Consider the following 18,559-nt stretch of genomic DNA (forward strand, 5'->3'; position numbering starts at 1 on the left):
ATGGCACTAAAGTGTTGGCCTTTGAGTATTGTATCTGAGGATAACCTGAGTCTGATTTAGCCTAGGTCAGAATTTTCTTGTTCCCACTGTCACTCTGGGGAGAAAGACTAGACTGAGTGGGAGTGTCCACTGGTAAAGATTTCTTAGAAGGAAATATGACAGCATCCACCAAAAATAATATACTCTTCAAAGAAATTTTTCGTGGAAATACTCCTGCATGTATGCTAACATATATGTACAAGGTATTCATTGCTATAATGTTTTATTATAACTTAAAAAGTTGGAGACAACCCTAAGTGCCCATTATCAGAGATATAATTCGATAAATTATGGTTTATTCACCTGACGGAGTGCCGAGCAGCTGTTGAAGAGTGAGGTAGAACTGTACGGGCTGACACAGTGTCATTGTCAATGTCAGGGAGGACTGTGGAACAATACGTATGTCTGGCTCCGTGTGGACAAAAATATGTGTGCGCACATCTGCCTGTTATATCAAGGAATTTCAAAAAAAGTAGGAAGCAGAGACATAAACTGTTAGTAATTGTAGCCAATAGTAGGTTGGGGAGTAAAAATGGGGTAGAATTGAAGGAGGTAATCATATCTTACTCTATGTACTGTGATTGTGAATGAATCTTTGAGAAATAAAAATACATTTGTATTTCAGGTGATTTTATATGAAAATTTTAAAATCAAGGGCACGAGCTCAGCAGGGAATCTGCTTGAGATTCTCTCTCCCTCTGCCTCTACTCCCCTCTCTTTTTCTCTCTTTCTAAAATAAATGAAATAAATTAATCTTTTTTAAAAATGAAGTCAAAGGTGTGCTACATGCAAGGCACTATACTGAAAAGAATTTTAACTGATTTCAAAGTGTTAAAATAAGAAACTGTACTCTTTTGAGATTTGAGAAGAGCAAAGGCTGAGAAGTTTTTTAAACATTAGAAATAAAGTGGACTTTTCCAACAAACATTTATTTATTTATCTTAAAGATTGTATTTATTTATTTGACAGCAAGAGAGGGAACACAAATGGGGGAGTGGGAAAGGGAAAATCAGGTTTCCTGTAGAACAGGGAGCTAGTTGCAGGGCTCAATCCCAGGACCTTGGGATCATGACCTGAGCCAAAAGCAGATGCTTTGAACAACAGAGCCACCCAGACACCCCATCAATAAACTTTTATTTAATACCTCCTCTGTGACAGGCACTGATGGGTGCTGGGAGAGAGAGAATTGTGTATAAAACCCTCCCAATTCTTTTTTGAATCACGAGAAAGATACTTTGTGTCTTAAGTAATGAAAATGGCAGATGAGGGCCTTAGAGATGACTAAATGTCACAGCTGTGAACTGTTTGTTCAACATGACTCGGGAGTTTTTTATTCTAAACTCAGATTTTTAATTTTTCTTATTTAAGTAGAATTGATACACAATGTTATAATAGTTTCAGTGCATATAAGCTCTGATTTTTAAAACAAATTCCCCATCTCCCTTCTTATTACATTTTCGTTATGGAATGCCAAAACATCCACTAATTTGTGGATTACACTGGAGTGATACACGAGTAGTTCATGAGAAATTGGGAATACCTTACCACAGTAAACAACAACAATCGTAAACCTACAGCATTTACATTGCCTGTCCCGTTTACAAGTCCCCTCTCCCTAGTCCGACCTATCCATCCATCCATCCATTTGTTCACTCATTCAACAAATATAGTGCAGTATAGTGCCTTGCATCAGGTTCTCTGCACGGCAGGGAGCCTGCTTCACTCCTCTCTCTCTCTGCCTGCCTCTCTGCCTACTTGTGATCTCTGTCTGTCAAATGAATAAATTAAAAATAAATAAATAAAGCTTTGCTTACTGCATTTCACAGAACATGAACATAATAATTGTATGGCTGATCTGTAAAACTCTGTTAAAGCACCTAAGACATTGAACATTTTTCCTGATGTTAATGATTTGGGAGTTAATTGAAATACACAATTAGAAAATAAATTGTTAGCAAATTCTGGATAGATTTATAAATTACTAAAACAAAACAAAACATAAACCTCTCGATTTTTATTTCACCTTGTACATATAAATGTTTAAAATGTAGACTGTCCAATTTTATGAGTCCTAGAATCTTCTTTTCAGTGTCAGTGTATCAGGCTTTCATTTCTTACATCAAAATAAGTGTTAAAAGATACTGAGGGGCGCCTGGGTGGCTCAGTGGGTTAAAGCCTCCGCCTTTGGCTCAGGTCATGATCTCAGGGTCCTGAGATGGAGCCCCACATCAGGCTCTTTGCTCAGCAGGGAGCCTGCTTCCCTCCCCGTGCCCCACCCCCCCACCCCTGCCTGCTTCTCTGCCTACTAGTGATCTCTGTCTGCCAATAAATGAATAAAATCTTTAAAGTAAATAAATAAATTAAAAAGATACTAAGGATGGGGGCACCTGGGTGGTCCAGTCAGTTAAGTGTCTCACTCTTGATTTTGGTTCAGGTCATGATCTCAGGGTCATGAGATCAAGTCCTGCTTTGAGCTCCATGCTGGGTGTGGAGCCTGCATAAGATTCTCTCTATCCCTCTCCTTCGGCCCTTCCCCCAACCCTTTCTCCCTCTCTCTCAAAAAAACAAAAAAACAGATAGGGGCACCTGGGTGGCTCAGTCAATTAAGCCTCTGCCTTCAGCTCAGGTCACAATCTTGGAGTCTTGAGCCCAGCATTGGGCTCCCTGCTCAGTGGTTATTCTGCTTCTCCCTCTGCCCCTCACCCTGCTGATGCACTCTCTCAAACAAATAAATAAAATCTTTTTAAAAAGTAAAAAATAAATTAAATAAAAAATTTTAAAAAGAAATATTGAGGATATACCATATTCACTCACAATCCTTTCCTTAATTTATCAGTACTCTTTGATATTTATATCATGAGATCATTGATGAACATATTACAGTGGCCACTAATCAATAAAATCAGTAGACAGGGAATTTGGAGACCAAAAATCGGAGTCAAATCTCTTCTGCTGGCTAGGTGGAGGCAATTTACAACTGAACTCTCAGTTTCTGTTTTCTCAGCCACAAAAGAGTAGAGGATTTGTGAAAGGATTAAATACAAATATTTTAAATGCCTTAGAAGCTATAAAGCACTGTAGATATTTTGTGTTTCTATTCATTACAACATTACTCTAGATAAATGGTATTTATTAGAAACCAAAAATAGACATATTAGTGGTGGAATACTATTCCCCTGTCAGAAACAAAACAAGGTTTCTTTTCATCATCACTGTTTTCAACACTGTTCTGTACTTCTGCAAGACCAGTGCTCTAACCACTGAACTGTGGAGCCTATCCAACACTGTTCTGTACTTCTAGACCAGTATTGTCCAACAGAACTTTCTGCAGTGATGGAAATGTTCTGTCTGTGCTGTCAAACATGCTAGCCACTGGCCACATGTGCTATCTAAATTTAAACAACTTAAAATAAAACTAAATTTAAAATTCGTTTCCTCAGTTGCAATAGTTACATTTCAAGTGTTCATTAGCCACATGTGTCTAGTAGCTATCATATTGAACAGTGCAAATATAAAACATTTACATCACCTTAGAAAATTCTGCTGGATTAGGAGTTATTTGGTCTACAAATATGTTTAATAATCACATATCCATCCATTTATTTTTTTAAATAAATGCATTTTAAAGCAAATTGCAGACATATGTATTTCTCTCCTAAGTTCTTCAGCATGCATATCGTTAACTACAGTTCAATACTGATTTATATTTTAATTGATAAAATTTTATATACAGTGAAGGGAACAAATCTTTTTAAAGAGTGCCAATCAGGGGCACCTGGGTGGCTCAGTGGGTTAAAGCCTCTGCCTTCGGCTCAGGTCATGATCTTGGAATACTGGGATGGAGCCCCTCGTTGGGCTCCTTGCTCAGCGGGGAGCCTGCTTCCTTCCTCCTCTCTCTGCCTGCCTCTCTGCCTCCTTGTGATCTCTGTCAAATAAATGAATGAAATCTTTAAAAAAAAAAAAGAGAGTACCAATCAATGAATATTGACTAGATACCTACATCTATGTACTACAAACCCTAACAAGATCTAGAACATTGCCATAACCCCCCAAGTTTCCTGATTCTGCTTCCCATTCAGTCCCTACCTCCACCTCTACTTTCTGATTTTTTTCAATACAAATTAATTTTGTCTGTTCTTAAACACCACATAAATGAAATCATACTACAAATATTCTTATGTATAAGGCTTCTTTGACTTAGCATAGGTGTTTACATTCATCTAGGTTGTTACATAATATCAATATATGTATATATCTATATTGCTGAGTTAAAGTCAATTGTATAACTATGTCATAGTTAGTTTATCTACTTCCCTGTTGATAGACACCTAGTTGCCAATTTTGGATATTATGTGAATATTCTCATGCAACTCTTTTCCTAGACATATGTTTACATTTTTCTAAGAATGGAATTACTGGGTCATGACAGGTATATGTTTAATTTTTTGTTGCTAACATATAAATTAAGTTGATTTTTGTGTATTTACCTATATTCTATGATTTTGCTAAATATATGATAAAATATTGCTAATTTACTTAATAGGTTTTTTCTACCTTTAAAAAGGGCATTTCTGTCTCCATTTATGGTAATAACGAAGTAGCTTCTATTGTATCAACCCGCCCAAAGATACAATGTATAAACCCTGGACAAAAAAAATGTTTTTCTTTTTTTTTACAAAATATTTTTTTTAAACTATCCAAAAGTACTGGAAAGTGGCCCCAAACAGGCAGAAACTGAGGAAGAGAAGACATTTAGAAGAGATGAATAGCACGGGGTGAGTTTTCCATCTTTATGACTTTTCTCTGAAAGCAGGCATCAGTCAATGCCGCGTGGGAGGATCCAAGTCTCTCTGGCTTAAGGAACCAAAGGAGGGAGTTCAGGGCAACCACAGCAGCTAGGAAGTGACAGAGAATCCTAGGAAGGAAAGAGATACAGAGAAAGGCCCCAAATGCTACATATATATTCTGCCCAAATCTCTAGCTGACTTCTGAGTTTGGCATGCATTTGGAAAACACCAAACATCTCAGTTAATAAAATGATTGAACAAAAATTTCAACTGATGACAACCACGGAGGAGACAGAGTTTAGACACAGTTTGAGCACAGCCTGATAAAACAAACAAACAAACAAACGAATGAACAAAAATCAACATTCTTCAGACAGACAAAATAGAACCCAGAGACTATAGATATCATTTACAGTGTCCAGGATATAATTCAAAATTGTTAGGTATATGAAGAACCGGGAAAACTTGTCCCATATTCACAAGAAAATGTGATACAGATGTTAGAATTAGCTGACAATTTTTGAAAGCTGTCAGTATAAATATACTTAAGGACACAAATGAAAATATGCTCATAATGAAGGTACAGACCATATGCATCATTGGAGAAACAATAACTAAAAAGAGAACCAATGTAACTTCTATTACTGAAAAATAAAATATCAGAAATATTTAAGCTTAATAGTATATGGGAGATGACAGAAGAGTCAGTGAGCTTGAAGGTATATCAGTGAATATTATCTGAGCTGAATAACACACAGAAAAAAGCATTAAAAATAAAATTAACAGAGCCTCAGTAACCTGTGGGACAATATAAAAATATATACCATATGTGTAATTGAAATTACTGGAGAAATAGAACATATGATAGGAAAAAAAAACCTTAAGATACTAACACATGGAATATAGAAACATACAAAAAATGATAATACCTATGACTAAGTGAGGCTTTTCTCAGAAAGAAAAGGATTGCTTAACATTCAAATATCAATGTAATTCATCATCAATAGAAAAAAAAAAAAAAAAAAAGAAAGTCGTGTGATCACCCTAACAGAGGCAGAAAATTACTCATTCATGACCCAAAAAATTGGCGAATTAGGTATAGAAGAAAGTTCTGATAGAGGAATCTGATAGAGTGCCTCTATAAAAATTGTCAACATTTTATTTATTTATTTATTTATTTATTTATTTAGTACACTTACTTAAGTGATCTCTACACCCAATATACGAAAAACTCTTATTCTTAAACAACAATAAGGGTCACCGGAGAGGCTCAGTCGGTTAAGTGTGCTATTCTTGATTTTGACTCAGGTCATGATCTCAGGGTCGTATGATCGAGCCCTGAGTAGGGCTCTGGCTCTACACTGGTCATGGAGCATACTTAAGGTTCTCTCTCCCTCTCCTTCTGCCCCTCCTCCCCTTCACTTGCACAGGTGTGCACACACTTTCTCTTTCTAAAAAAAGAGAAAAAGAAAAAGAAAGTGAAAAAAGAAACAAGAACAACAAAATACCCTAATGAAAAAATGGGCTAAGGACATGCTATGGTCTGAATGTGTGTGTCCCGCCAAAATTCATATGTTGCATTCCTAATACCCTATGGGATGGTATTAGGAGGTGAAGGCCTCTGGGAGGCAATTAGGTCACAAGGGTGGAGCCCCCATGAATGGGATTAGTGTTTTATAAGAGATCCTGGGGACCTCCCTAGCTCCTTCTGCCACACGAAGATAAGGAGAAATCTGCCACCTGGAAGAGAGCCCTCACCCAACCATGCCAGCGCCCTGATGACAGACTTCCAGCCTCTAGAACTGTGAGAAATAAGTTTCTCTTGTTTACCAGCCACTCACTCTGGTATATTGTTAGAGCATCCTGAACAAACTAAGACAGACATAAACCATCATCTCACAAAAGATGGAACACATATTGGCCAATAAACGTGTGAAGAAATCAATCCCCAAGTTTACTTGAAGGAATATAAAAGAAACGATAAGATTCTATCATCCAATATGAGCCAACCACTGTTTTTGGATGCCAGGGAGTGAACAAAACAGACAAAAATCCTGGGGATTGGATACAGACAATAAAAAACAAACATAATAAACAGATACATCATGTAAAAAGGCAAAAGGCAGTAAATGGGAGAGGTTGAAATTTTGTTCATTCCTCTCAGTGAGTTTATCACTCTGAAGTGACCGAGTTCATTACTGAGATCTAGCACCTAGAACGGTGTGTGGCACATACTAAGTGCTCTATAAAATTTTGTTGAATGAATATATGAGAAAATGTTTCCTGGCATTTTTAGGGAACTTCTTTCCTACATTTTATTTTCATCTACCATCTACATATAAAATGGTATTGTGTAAGTCCAGATCAAGTCAGCTCAGAGTGAAGATATTGCAATGTCCTTGGTGATCAAGAAGAAATGCGGGACTGTGCTGGCATGATTGTGCTGGCATGTGCTATAGCATCATTGTCACCTGTGCCTCGAGGGCACTGATCTGTGGGGGTAAGGATATCAGGACCTCCACCTCCCGCACTGATGAGCCAGCTTACCTTGCTCACCGTATTTCCTTTTTTCCATTCCTCTCTCGAGTTAACATATGAGATAATTTACTCACTTATAATTACTCATAATTATTGTTTGCTCCCCACCCCCACCTCACCCCATACCATTTGAGTTTCATGAAGGCAAGGATCCTATTCTGTTATTTCTGGCACCGAGTAGATGTTCAACCAATAGTGGAATGAATGGATGAGTGAATGAATGTCTCAAAAGAGAGAAAGGAATCTGGCAAGGTCTGGAATTCTCGCTCTTCCTCCAAGTCTTGCCAGGGTAAGTTCACCCCCTCTTTGCACAGTCTACATTCCAAGACACTAGAGACAAAACCTCCATGGGGCATAAATATTTACTAGTTTGTTCATTCTCAGAATGACTTTACACCTCTGTTTACACACCCATCCTTCTGTGTGCCCGTTGGTGTTTTGTATGTGAATCCTTTGTTCATTCTAGAGGTTGCTTAAAGAGGAATTTAGATTAATATCTGTGACATCATGATAGGACAAAATGGGATGAAGTTGAGCTCTGTTCTGTAGAGGCTTTTTTCTCTGTGAGTGGAGACTACTTTTCCTCTTCCGGAAGAAAAATCTGGTAGTTGTTTAAATACAGAAGGAAGCTGAGCTCTTAAATTTATCATCAAGAAGGTACTGGAAAAAGGGAGGCAACAGAGTACAACAGCAGTAAAAGTACCACACATTTTGAGGGAGTGCCTACTTCAAAATTTTCCCAATTAGCAGCTACCTTTCTCTCTTACTTTCAAATTTTCTTAGGATGATGAAATGAAAATACTCGGTTATTTTTCACAAATCTTATTGTCTTCACGAAAACTTCCCAGGCCCTTAAAAAGTCCACAGACGGAAATTCTTCTTTAGAAAACACAGTAAATCATGCTCTTTTCTTTGAAACAACCGTGGTAGGAAGACAAATTCTTCCCTTTAGTTTGAAGAGTCATGTTTTTAAGTTGCTTGGTGGTGGTTACATCTGATCTTCATATAAACTTGTATCTCTCTCATTTTTAAAAGGAAAGATGAGAGAATGGAATTAGCTCATTAATTATTTAAAATACTTGGTGCAACTGTTCCTTATGAATTAATCCGGGCACTTGGAAGACAATTACACTCAGTGTTAATAACATTGCCAACCTTTTCCAGTATGCTGCACTCCAAATACTATTGTGTTTTCATTGACAACATTCACTATTACATATGCATATGAAAAACGGGCATTTTTCATCGGAATTACCGTAATAGCATTAAGAGATTATTATTTTTTCCAATTTCCTTGGAAGAAAATTCACTTAAATTAGATTATTTATTACTTGACTGCTCTCCTATGTTTAGGTAACTGGAGTCCATGAAAGTATAAACTTCAGAATAAAAGGCATGATTTTATACATTAATGATTTCAAATAAAAGAGGAGTGCTAGTTTGTGCATCACTTCTTTCGAGAAAGTTAAGTCTGTGTTCTGCTTAGGAGAGATAACACTTTTTGTCCCTATAGGTGGCCCCCCTGGTGTAGCCATTAGTTGCTAATTACTTGCAAACAAATAAACAATTAACTCCTCGAGCTGCTGGCTGGGCGAGTGTTCATTGACATGCTAAAACTTTCTAAGACAGGATTTTAATTAGTGACGTTCTAAATCCAGCCCCCTTGTCTGCGGAGCCATAAGGTGAACTGCAGGAAGATCCCAGCCCTGTACACATGGGGCAGAGCCAGCCAAGAGGCAGGGAGAGGCCAGAGCTATCGTTCCGGGCAACCCACTCGAGGATGGCTCCCAGTCTTCCGGAAGGTGCTCGGCTTGGGGAAAGCAAACCCTCGCCCTGCTCCTTTTCCATTGAGAGCATTTTAGGACTGGACCAGAAGAAAGACTGTGTTCCCTCAATGAAACCCCACAGGCCCTGGGCCGACACCTGCGGCTCCTCAGGTACGCCACCGCTTGTTTTTTTTTAAATTCTTTGTTGTTTTCGTCTGCAGTGTTTATTTTGGTCTTTATTCCATACGACACAGAGTTGGAGAAAAACTACAATTTCGTCGAATTACATAACTCCAGGATGAGGACGTTGAATGCCTCCAGCTGAGTTCTATAGGAGACAAAAAGAATTATCAGCCTTAGATCCAAGTGGGTAAAGTTCATTCACAAGAAATGCCAAGAACCTGCATTTATTTCAAAAGGTCTCTTTTATTTCACACATCAGATATTCTATGTTTTCAGTGAAAAATTAAAAAAATTAAATTTTTTCACTGAAAAAATCAGAGACCAAAATGTTCTCTAGCACCAAGGCAGGATCTTTATTTTTGTTTGCTTCTTAGTTTTTGGTTGATGGGAAGTCGGTTCTCTTGTAAAACACAGAATTCCACTAGGAAAATTAAAGGCAAGTTCCTGATATTACTTCTTCTAGAACTTGGTGGAAAGCAGGATTGAACATCTAAGATGAAGTATATTTTTCTGTTGTTGTTGTTGTTGTTTTTCAACAGTCTCAGGAACTAATTTATTTCTTCATTGTGGGGGTTTTCTAATTATTTTTCTGTTTTTAGGGAAAGATGTTAACCTACGTGTGCATATCCCAAGCCTTCCCAATGGGATATCCTTCCCTTGTACTGTGGATCACCCAGTGCCAGAAGAAAGATTTTTGAAATACGAAAATTACTTTTCAGCCTCAGAAAGACTTTCGTTGAAAAGAGAACTGAGTTGGTATCGAGGCCGGAGACCCAGAACTGCTTTTACTCAAAACCAGGTGGGAAGTTTTTTTCAACTAGTAATGATAATATAAAAAGGCTTTAACTGACACCCTATTGAGCAAAAACCCAATCACTTTGGGATCTCAGTTTGGAAGCCTTGTTATGAAACAACGACTTTCTGGAGTTGTTTTTTTTTTTTAAACAGTTTCTGGATAGTCATTTTTTAAAAAAGATATACATTAATTGCCCAAGATTTAAATGCAGTTGTTTTGCGATATAAAGTCCATTTTATGATAACATACCAAATATCAACATTTTATATTACTATTTCCTTATTCTTAGATTGAAGTGTTAGAAAATGTCTTTAGAGTTAACTGCTATCCTGGCATTGACATCAGAGAAGACTTAGCTCGAAAATTGAATCTAGAGGAAGACAGAATCCAGGTAATTTTCAAATTTAGTTGTTACTTGTTTGATTGAAATGTTAATAATAATAAAATAATGTTTCTGAGATGTGTTGTATTTTTCCTTAATTTTAGATCTGGTTCCAAAATCGGCGTGCAAAGCTAAAAAGGTCCCATAGAGAATCACAGTTTCTAATGGCGAAAAAAAATTTCAACACGAATCTCCTGGAATAGATAGAAAACTAAACATGTGAGATTCTCTTACAATTGCAGACCATGAAGAATCAATGGAAATATCAAGTGATAAAAATGTGATGTTTTCTTTTCTGCATTTAATCTGAGTGTTGTCATTTTTTCCCTAAAATATATTGTAAATATTTACTGTTATAACATGGTACCTATTATACTTGGGCACTTTTAGTTACAATAAAGCCCTTTCCTATATATTTTAATAAAATTTTCAGAAAAAGCCAGCTATTTTTTAAGTGAATTTAATCTAATAAATATTAAGCAAATTTAATCTAATAAATTAGTTCGGTAAAATCAGCAAACTCATGACTAGGTGATTCCACAAGCTGGATTCAATTTACAAAACAATTCAAGTAAAATAATCTGAAGAATGGCACAAAGATATGATCTGTTTCAATTACTCTTCTTTAAGTGCATTTTGAAACGGGATTATTAGTTTCTCTTGATTTCTGGCATAAAGCAGCAAAAATTTTTCACCATCTATCAATACAAATCCTTCTAGCATGCCAGTTTCAAGTTTTTTTGTTTTTTTAAGCAAAATCATTATGGGGAGGTAGAGATAGAAAGGTATCAGATTCCTATTCATACATACATTGTAAAAAGATTCTAACTGGAAATAAATACAAAAATTTAAAATATTTTCCTAGTTATTATGTTGTGTTTTACTTTTATTCATTAAAGTAATAATGATCATCTGGCTTGTATCTGTTTCTAGTTTAGTGATTTCCACTCAACAGTGTATTTTGTTATTACAATAAATCATTGAGAGAGAAGGTGGAGTAACTGAACTGCCCTTTGTATGCACTAGGACATTGTTGCTGGAAATAATCTGGGCACTTGTTTGGGACAAAAAGTATGTACTTTCCCTGCGTATGCCATTGTACTTGGCTGTTAAAGATGGGAACAGGTAAGATGCATCACAAGAAGGCAATCCTACCACTGGATGTCTGGGTATTTGTTTTCTAGTTAATTAGTGGAAGACCTAACTGGCTGTTCTTTTTGAAATGTTTGCTTGAGGACTTTGACTTGGTCTCCTGGAAACTGTATTTCAGCTGCGCTCATTGAGTTGAATTCTCCCTTCCCTTCATCTTTCCTGCTCCTCTGTCCTCTTCTCTCCCTGTGGAAGGTTCTTGTGGAATTATTGAGTATCTACCCACTAGACACATTTTTGTTTACTTGTTTGTATGAGAAAGAGGAGAGGGAGTTTGCATATTATCACTGAGGAAAAGTGAGGTGACTCAGATTTTAGAGCTTTTAAAAATCATTTAGGGAGAGAGAGAGCTCTGTGTTTCAACTGCTGGTCGGCAATCGACTGGTTGTATTCTGTTTCACGGTTGCCGAGATGGAGAGAGAGGAGGAAAAGGACAGCAGAGCAGCAACTGGAAAACCAGAGTCACTAAGTGTTTTCCGAGGAAGTCGACTATCAGACATTTTTTTTTTCAGACATTTTTTCCAATATAAAGAGCTGCTTTCACTGATAGAAAATTTGAAACACTATTTATGAAATATGTAAGTAAAAATCTGTCAGCTTTCTCTGCTCTTCATTAGGTGAGTGAAGTAAGAGTGAAGTAAGAAAGTTGGAAGACTGGAAGTCACCAAGAGCCAGTTGGAGGGGAAAGTATCATGTGAAGGCTTTTTCCCAATAGTCTTTCATATATATATATATATATATATATATATATATATATTTAAGATTATTTATTTATTTATTTACAGACAGAGATCACAAGTAGGCAGAGAGGCAGGCAGAGAGAGAGAGAGAGAAGGAAGCAGGCTCCCTGCTGAGCAGAGAGCCCAATGCGGGGCTCGATCCCAGGACCGTGGGATCATGACCTGAGCTGAAGGCAGAAGCTTTAACCCACTGAGCCACCCAAGTGCCCCTAGTCTTTCATTTTTATCTCCAAGCTCATATTGACATATTGCAAACCATTCATGTAGTATAGAGATAGAGGCAAATCTCTCTCAAACCTCATCTTTCACAGATGACCATCGTTAAGCATTTTTATCGATATTTCGTATATGAAAGCATATACATATGTATCCATGTATACACGCACATGTATATATTTGTTGGTTTTTTAAAATTTATTCATTTAATAGAATCAGAGAGGACAAAAGGGAGAGGTGCAGGGGAAGAGGGAGAAGCAGGCTCCCCACGGAGTAGGGAACCCCATGTGGGGCTGGCTTATCCCAGGACCCTGGAATCATGACCCAAGCCAAAGGCAGACACCTAATGGACTGAGCCACCTAGGCACCCCTGATGTTGTTATTTGCTTAAATGTCATCACATTTGACATTCTGTGCATCTTTCTGACATCTTGCCGTGTCAGACATCTAGCTCTATTTCCTTTCTAATGTTTGGTTAGTTTAGGATAGGATTTTAAGTCCTGCACATAACAAACTAGATTTTTCAGACAGTAATCATAGTTTATCTAGAATTTAATGAAACCTAACCTAGAATGAAATGAAACCTAACCTCTAAATTTCTGAGGAATGGGAGGATTCTGTCTAAGATGATAGACTTTGGGGAAAAAATGAAACATTACTAACAGTGATCAACAATTAGTAATGTTGGGACGCCTGGATGGCTCAGTTGGTTAAGCAGCTGCCTTCGGCTCAGGTCATGATCCCAGCATCCTGGGATCGAGTCCCACATCGGGCTCCTTGCTCCGCAGGGAACCTGCTTCTCCCTCTGACTCTGCCTTCCACTCTGTCTGCCTGTGCTCACTCTCGCTCGCTCTCTCTCTGACAAATAAATAAATAAAAAATCTTAAAAAAAAAAAAAAAAAAAAAAAAAAAAAAAAAAAAAACAATTAGTAATGCACTTAAATTTGGTTTTTAGTTATAAAAACTGATCATACCTATAAAAAGTATGGGGAGGAAAGAAGCCTAGAAACTCTAGAATAATATTATCTCAGTATTTTGCAGTGACACTTTAACATAACTGATTGATGGGAATCTAAAATCCAATTTTATCTATAATTGAAATAAGTTGTGTTTACAACTGAAGTTACATATTTCTAACCGAAATCATTTATAATGGCAATGATACATCTATAACAAACAAATAACATTTGGAAGTCAGAAAAAAATTAATTAATACTAGAACTTGTGATATTAAAGATGCAATAATGAATAATGAATGTAATATGCACATTCTTTTATATTTTTAACCTAATATCATTAAATACTATAAAGTGACTCTGTAATATATAAACATATTCAAGAAATAGGACAATGTATAAGATCATTAGCGTATTTCCCCCAAAATCATTTCCAAAACTTGAAAGATAGAGGCTGATCTTGTTAAAGGAAATAATGAGTCAGCAACTTTTTTTTTAGCAATTATAATTGCTAGTAATTTGTAGTGAATATAATGATATTCAGGGTGAAAAAATAAACTTTAACTTTGAGGAAAAAATCAAGCAAGATGGAAATGGAAATGAAAACCCAAGATAAAATTATCTTTCCCTCAAAACACACAGGCTCTAATCCATAGCTTATCTCTGCTCCTGGTAATTCCAAGCCTTTGTCTCCATTAATGCCCAGGACAAGGTGAACAGTAGTAACAAATCAAACTAATGCAGTCAGGCTAATACCTAGAGCGTCTCTATTATCTGACCATTGCCTAAACAAGGTTATTTGGTCTCCTGTCATGGCATTTGTCTCTTGGGAAGCCAGCCAGACAAAGCCCATGGCTAGAGAGTGCTGGTGGAAACAATGGCTGTGTGTGCTGGTGGTCAACTTTTGAGTTAATCAGTGTTAATAGCTGCTTTCACTCCCTGCATCTTATCACACATCACACAAATAGCATAAATCCCCCATTACAGAACCCAACACAGAGCATTAACCTAGCCCTTGTTTTTACTTCTAAAGGCAGGGAGCTGGGTGCTAGTCCTTTCACTTGATGTGGAACACAAACCAAAGTATGACACGCAACTTGCTATCTTCATTTCACTGAGCCCCACGGGACTAAAAACCTTTTTGTACCTTCGGCTAAATGTAAAGCTCATTTTCAATGTTCTGTCTCCTGCTGGGGCAGCAGCCCACAGTTGCCCAGCAGCCAAGGCAGCTCTGGGTGGCTCCCACCACTCCACATCTCAGTAGACTCACTCCTGCTTCCCACTTTCCTCTCTCTTGATTTCTTATTCCCATCTTTTTCCTTTTCCCCAGCAAATGCCTTAGGAAACTTGTTGGTGTCAACAGACATTATGGAATTCCACAAATGAAACTCCAGCCTAAATAGTTTATTGCTTACCTTCTGTCCAGTAAAGAGTTCCCAACATTTAGGGATTTCATGTCCATTTTCTTCTTCTGGGCATCTTTGGATGGTCCACTGGGCACATCCTTTTATGAGTGGGTGATTTCAGTGAAGCAAATGATACCATAGTTTATGTCCTACTTACCACATTGTAAGCACACAAAGAGCCATGCACCTGTTAAAGCTGGTGTTGGTCAAGAAACTGCCTAACACTGATGTTACAGGGCACATCCTTATCTGATGGTATGTGGAGCCACTTGCGCTCTTGAGTTCAGTCAAGTCATCGGTCAAAAATTCCTCAATGGAAGCAGCTTAGCAATGTAGTCCAGAGACTGAGCTAGAATCTGGTCACCTGGTCACCAATAAGTATTTTACTTTGGGCCAGTTATTCAACCTTTTTGAGCCTTGGTTTCCTCATCTATAAAATGAGGATAAAAAAGGACCTATTTCATAGAATCATTGGGGGACCAAAATGGGACAATGGGCGAAACTTAGACGAATGCCTGGCACATATAAAACACTCAGGAGGGCGTCTGGGTGGCTCAGTGGGTTGGGCCGCTGCCTTCGGCTCAGGTCATGATCTCAGGGTCCTGGGATCGAGTCCCGCATCGGGCTCTCTGCTCGGCGGGGAGCCTGCTTCCCTATCTCTCTCTCTCTGGCTGCCTCTCCATCTACTTGTGATTTCTCTCTGTCAAATTAATAAATTAAAAAAAAAATCTTTAAAACACTCAGGAAATGTTCACTCTTATGATAAGAATGTGCTGGGGTGGGGCACCTGGGTGGCTCAGTGGGTTAAACCTCTGCCTTCTGCTCAGGTCATGATCCCAGGGTCCTGGGATCGAGCCCCTCGAGCCTCAGCAGGGAGCCTGCTTCCTCCTCCTCTCTCTCTCTGCCTGCTTGTGATCTCTGTCATATATATATATATATATATATATATATATATATATATATATATATGAATGTGCTGGGGAATATAAAAGATGTAAAGAAAGTTGCCTAGAACAGTGTTGTCATGTCTGGAACAACATGTGACGTATAGTGGGTTCTCAATCAGCAGTCAGAGGACAAGTGAAAACAGTTCTTGGTCTCTAGGAGCTCACCACATGGTGGAGGGAAACGGTTGAACCGTTTAACAGTTATTCGACAAATGTTTGTCCAAAGTCTGCCATGAACCAGTCACTGTGGGACTCTGGGGATAGAGTAGTGAACAAGTTAAATAAAGGTTTCTGCTGTTTGCGAACTTAACATACCCATTGTCTACCAAAGTCATGGCAAATAGTTGACCTACAATAGATGATGAATGAATGAATGAATGAGAGAGAGAGATAGTAAGAAAATATCACATAGAAGCATAAAATTTAGGCTTTAATTAGCATATGCAGATGGTTACAACTACTGAGGGCTACAGGAGGGGATGGACGAGGGATACGTAAAGCCCAACTCTCAAATCGTTGCCTCTAGATGAATATACCTGGGAAAAGGCTAAGACTTAATATGGGCAGGATCTGGGTGTTGGTAGAAAGGGGTTCCTGATGAGAAACAACATGTGAGAAGCCTCAGAAGGGGAAAGCAAGAATGGGGGCCTCCCTATGGTGGTGGGTGCCTGTTGGCAGGGCCAGCCTTGTGGGCATGATCCCAGGCTGCTGCTGGCATCTTGAAATTCTTCATAATTTTTTACTATGTGACCTCACATTTTTTTTAATTTTTTTTTTTAAGATTTTATTTATTTATTTGACAGACAGAGATCACAAGTAGGCAGAGAGGCCCGCAGAGAGAGGAGGAAGCAGACTCCCTGCTAAGCAGAGAGCCCGATGCGGGGCTCGATCCCAGGACTCTGGTATCATGACCCGAGCCGAGGGCAGAGGCCTTAACCCACTGAGCCACCCAGGCGCCCCAATTCTTTTTTTTTTTTTTAAAAGATTTTATTTATTTATTTGACAGGCAGAGATTACAAGTAGGCAAGAGAGGCAGGCAGGGAGAGAGAGGAGGAAGCAGGCTCTCTGTGGAGCAGAGAGCTTGATGTGGGCCTCGATCCCAGGACCCTGGGATCATGACCTGAGCTGAAAGGAGAGGCTTTAACCCACTGAGCCACCCAGGCACCCCCAATGTGGCCTCACATTTTAAATTTACACTAAGCCCCCCAAATTATGTAGTCATACCTTCCTGTTGGGGGTGGATAGAGATGCTGGAAAATCTTTGAAAAAGGCCAAGGAAGTAAAACGACGTGGTGAAAAATAGCAAGCCATGTTTGCTTACTAAACCAGGGTTGCAGCATGGTTTAGGAAGACAGAAGCAGGATAAGGGTGAAAGAAAAGCCTGGATTGAGGGGATCAATCTACCTGTAGTTGTAGTATGTGTTTTTGAAGTTGTTGATGGCCTGGGTGAGGCTGGAGGCAAGGGAGATAGAAAAGTAGAGATTATAGAGACAGGAGGGAATTTGGCAGGCTTTGGAAACTATGTGGGGAAAAGAGAGGACAGTGAATTAAAAGTGCTATAAGCTTTGAGACTCTTAAAAATTACTAAATATGTAAGAACTGGATTGTGTTTTGGCTTTGCAACTTACATACTAGGGGACCTTACTGACCTGTTTCTATTTCTCTTCTGATGCTGTCATGAGAAAAGTTTTCCTCAACAGTTTGCAAGTTTATCCTTGCAGGTAATAGTTTTGCAACTAAGGGGCACCTGGATGGCTCAGGCCATTAACCATCTATCTGTCTTGGGCTAGGGTCATGATCTCAGGGTCCTGGGATGGAGCCCCACATTGGGCTCTCTGCTCAGCGGGGAGCCTGCTTCCCCCCGCCCCTACCCCCACCTGCCTTTCTGCCTACTTGTGATCTCTGTCAAATAAATAGATAAAATCTTAAAAAATTTATTTATTTATTTGAGAGAGAGCACACACAAGCAGATTGGGGAAGGAGCAAGGGCAGAGGAAGAAGCAGATTCCCCGCTGAACAGGGAGCCTGGACAGTGAGGCTCAATCCCAGAACCCTGGGATCATGACGCAAGCCAAAGTCAGACACTTCACCGACTGAGCCACCCAGGTACCCCCAAAATGAAAATCTTTTAATCATTGCTTATTTCAGGTCATCCTGAGTAAAATAATTTTTCAAAATATTTTTGTTAATTTTGTAGATGAAAATTGGCTTCTCTTTATTTCAATTGGATTTTTAGGATTTAACTTTTGGCATGTTAATGGATAACATTATCTGCTCATTTGGTCGATCCTACTTCACCTATTTCTTTCTTGGCAGCCTGTGGTATGTTGAGTCATTGTTCACAATTTTTTGTGCCCTCCCTATTTTAAAATCATACATCCATGTTCTTTGCCATGTGGCTTTGTCCCACCCATTATTGAGGGCAGAGTCGACCCGCCCACTTCATTGATGTTGGGTTTGGTCATGTGATTTCCTTTAGCCAACAGAATGTGGACAGATGTGATGCTGTACCAGTTCCAGGAGGAACCTCAAGAGACATTATATCCTTTCCCTTGCTCACTTACTCTGCTGCTAATGCCAGACGAACATATCCTGAATACCTACTGCTCCTTTAGGCTGGGCTCCAAAAATTGAGAAACATGAAACAGACCTGA

The 18,559-nt window shown here is 38.6% G+C and overlaps 1 protein-coding gene across 1 annotated transcript; it reads left to right on the forward strand.

Annotated features, from left to right (window-relative positions):
• The first annotated feature begins 8,725 nt into the window (after positions 1 to 8,725).
• HESX1 (HESX homeobox 1) lies at positions 8,726 to 10,933 on the forward strand. The gene is made up of 4 exons (XM_004738229.3): positions 8,726 to 9,301; positions 9,913 to 10,112; positions 10,399 to 10,500; positions 10,596 to 10,933. Exons 1-4 carry the CDS (start codon positions 9,079 to 9,081, stop codon positions 10,692 to 10,694), a joined length of 624 nt encoding a protein of 207 aa, XP_004738286.2. The 5' UTR covers positions 8,726 to 9,078; the 3' UTR covers positions 10,695 to 10,933.
• Positions 10,934 to 18,559: the final 7,626 nt, after the last annotated feature.

Source organism: Mustela putorius, unplaced genomic scaffold (genome assembly GCF_011764305.1).
Source record: "Mustela putorius furo isolate JIRA1106 unplaced genomic scaffold, ASM1176430v1.1 tig00000095_pilon_pilon_pilon, whole genome shotgun sequence".
NCBI lineage: Eukaryota > Metazoa > Chordata > Mammalia > Carnivora > Mustelidae > Mustela > Mustela putorius.

What these genes read in the sequence shown, in the direction of transcription:
- HESX1 (XM_004738229.3), top strand. Translation starts at nt 9,079, where the DNA reads ATGGGGCAGAGCCAGCCAAGAGGCAGGGAGAGGCCAGAGCTATCGTTC. An exon ending in CGACACCTGCGGCTCCTCAG is followed by an intron (nt 9,302 to 9,912) that starts GTACGCCACCGC and finishes TTCTGTTTTTAG; the next exon opens with GGAAAGATGTTAACCTACGT. An exon ending in CTGCTTTTACTCAAAACCAG is followed by an intron (nt 10,113 to 10,398) that starts GTGGGAAGTTTT and finishes CCTTATTCTTAG; the next exon opens with ATTGAAGTGTTAGAAAATGT.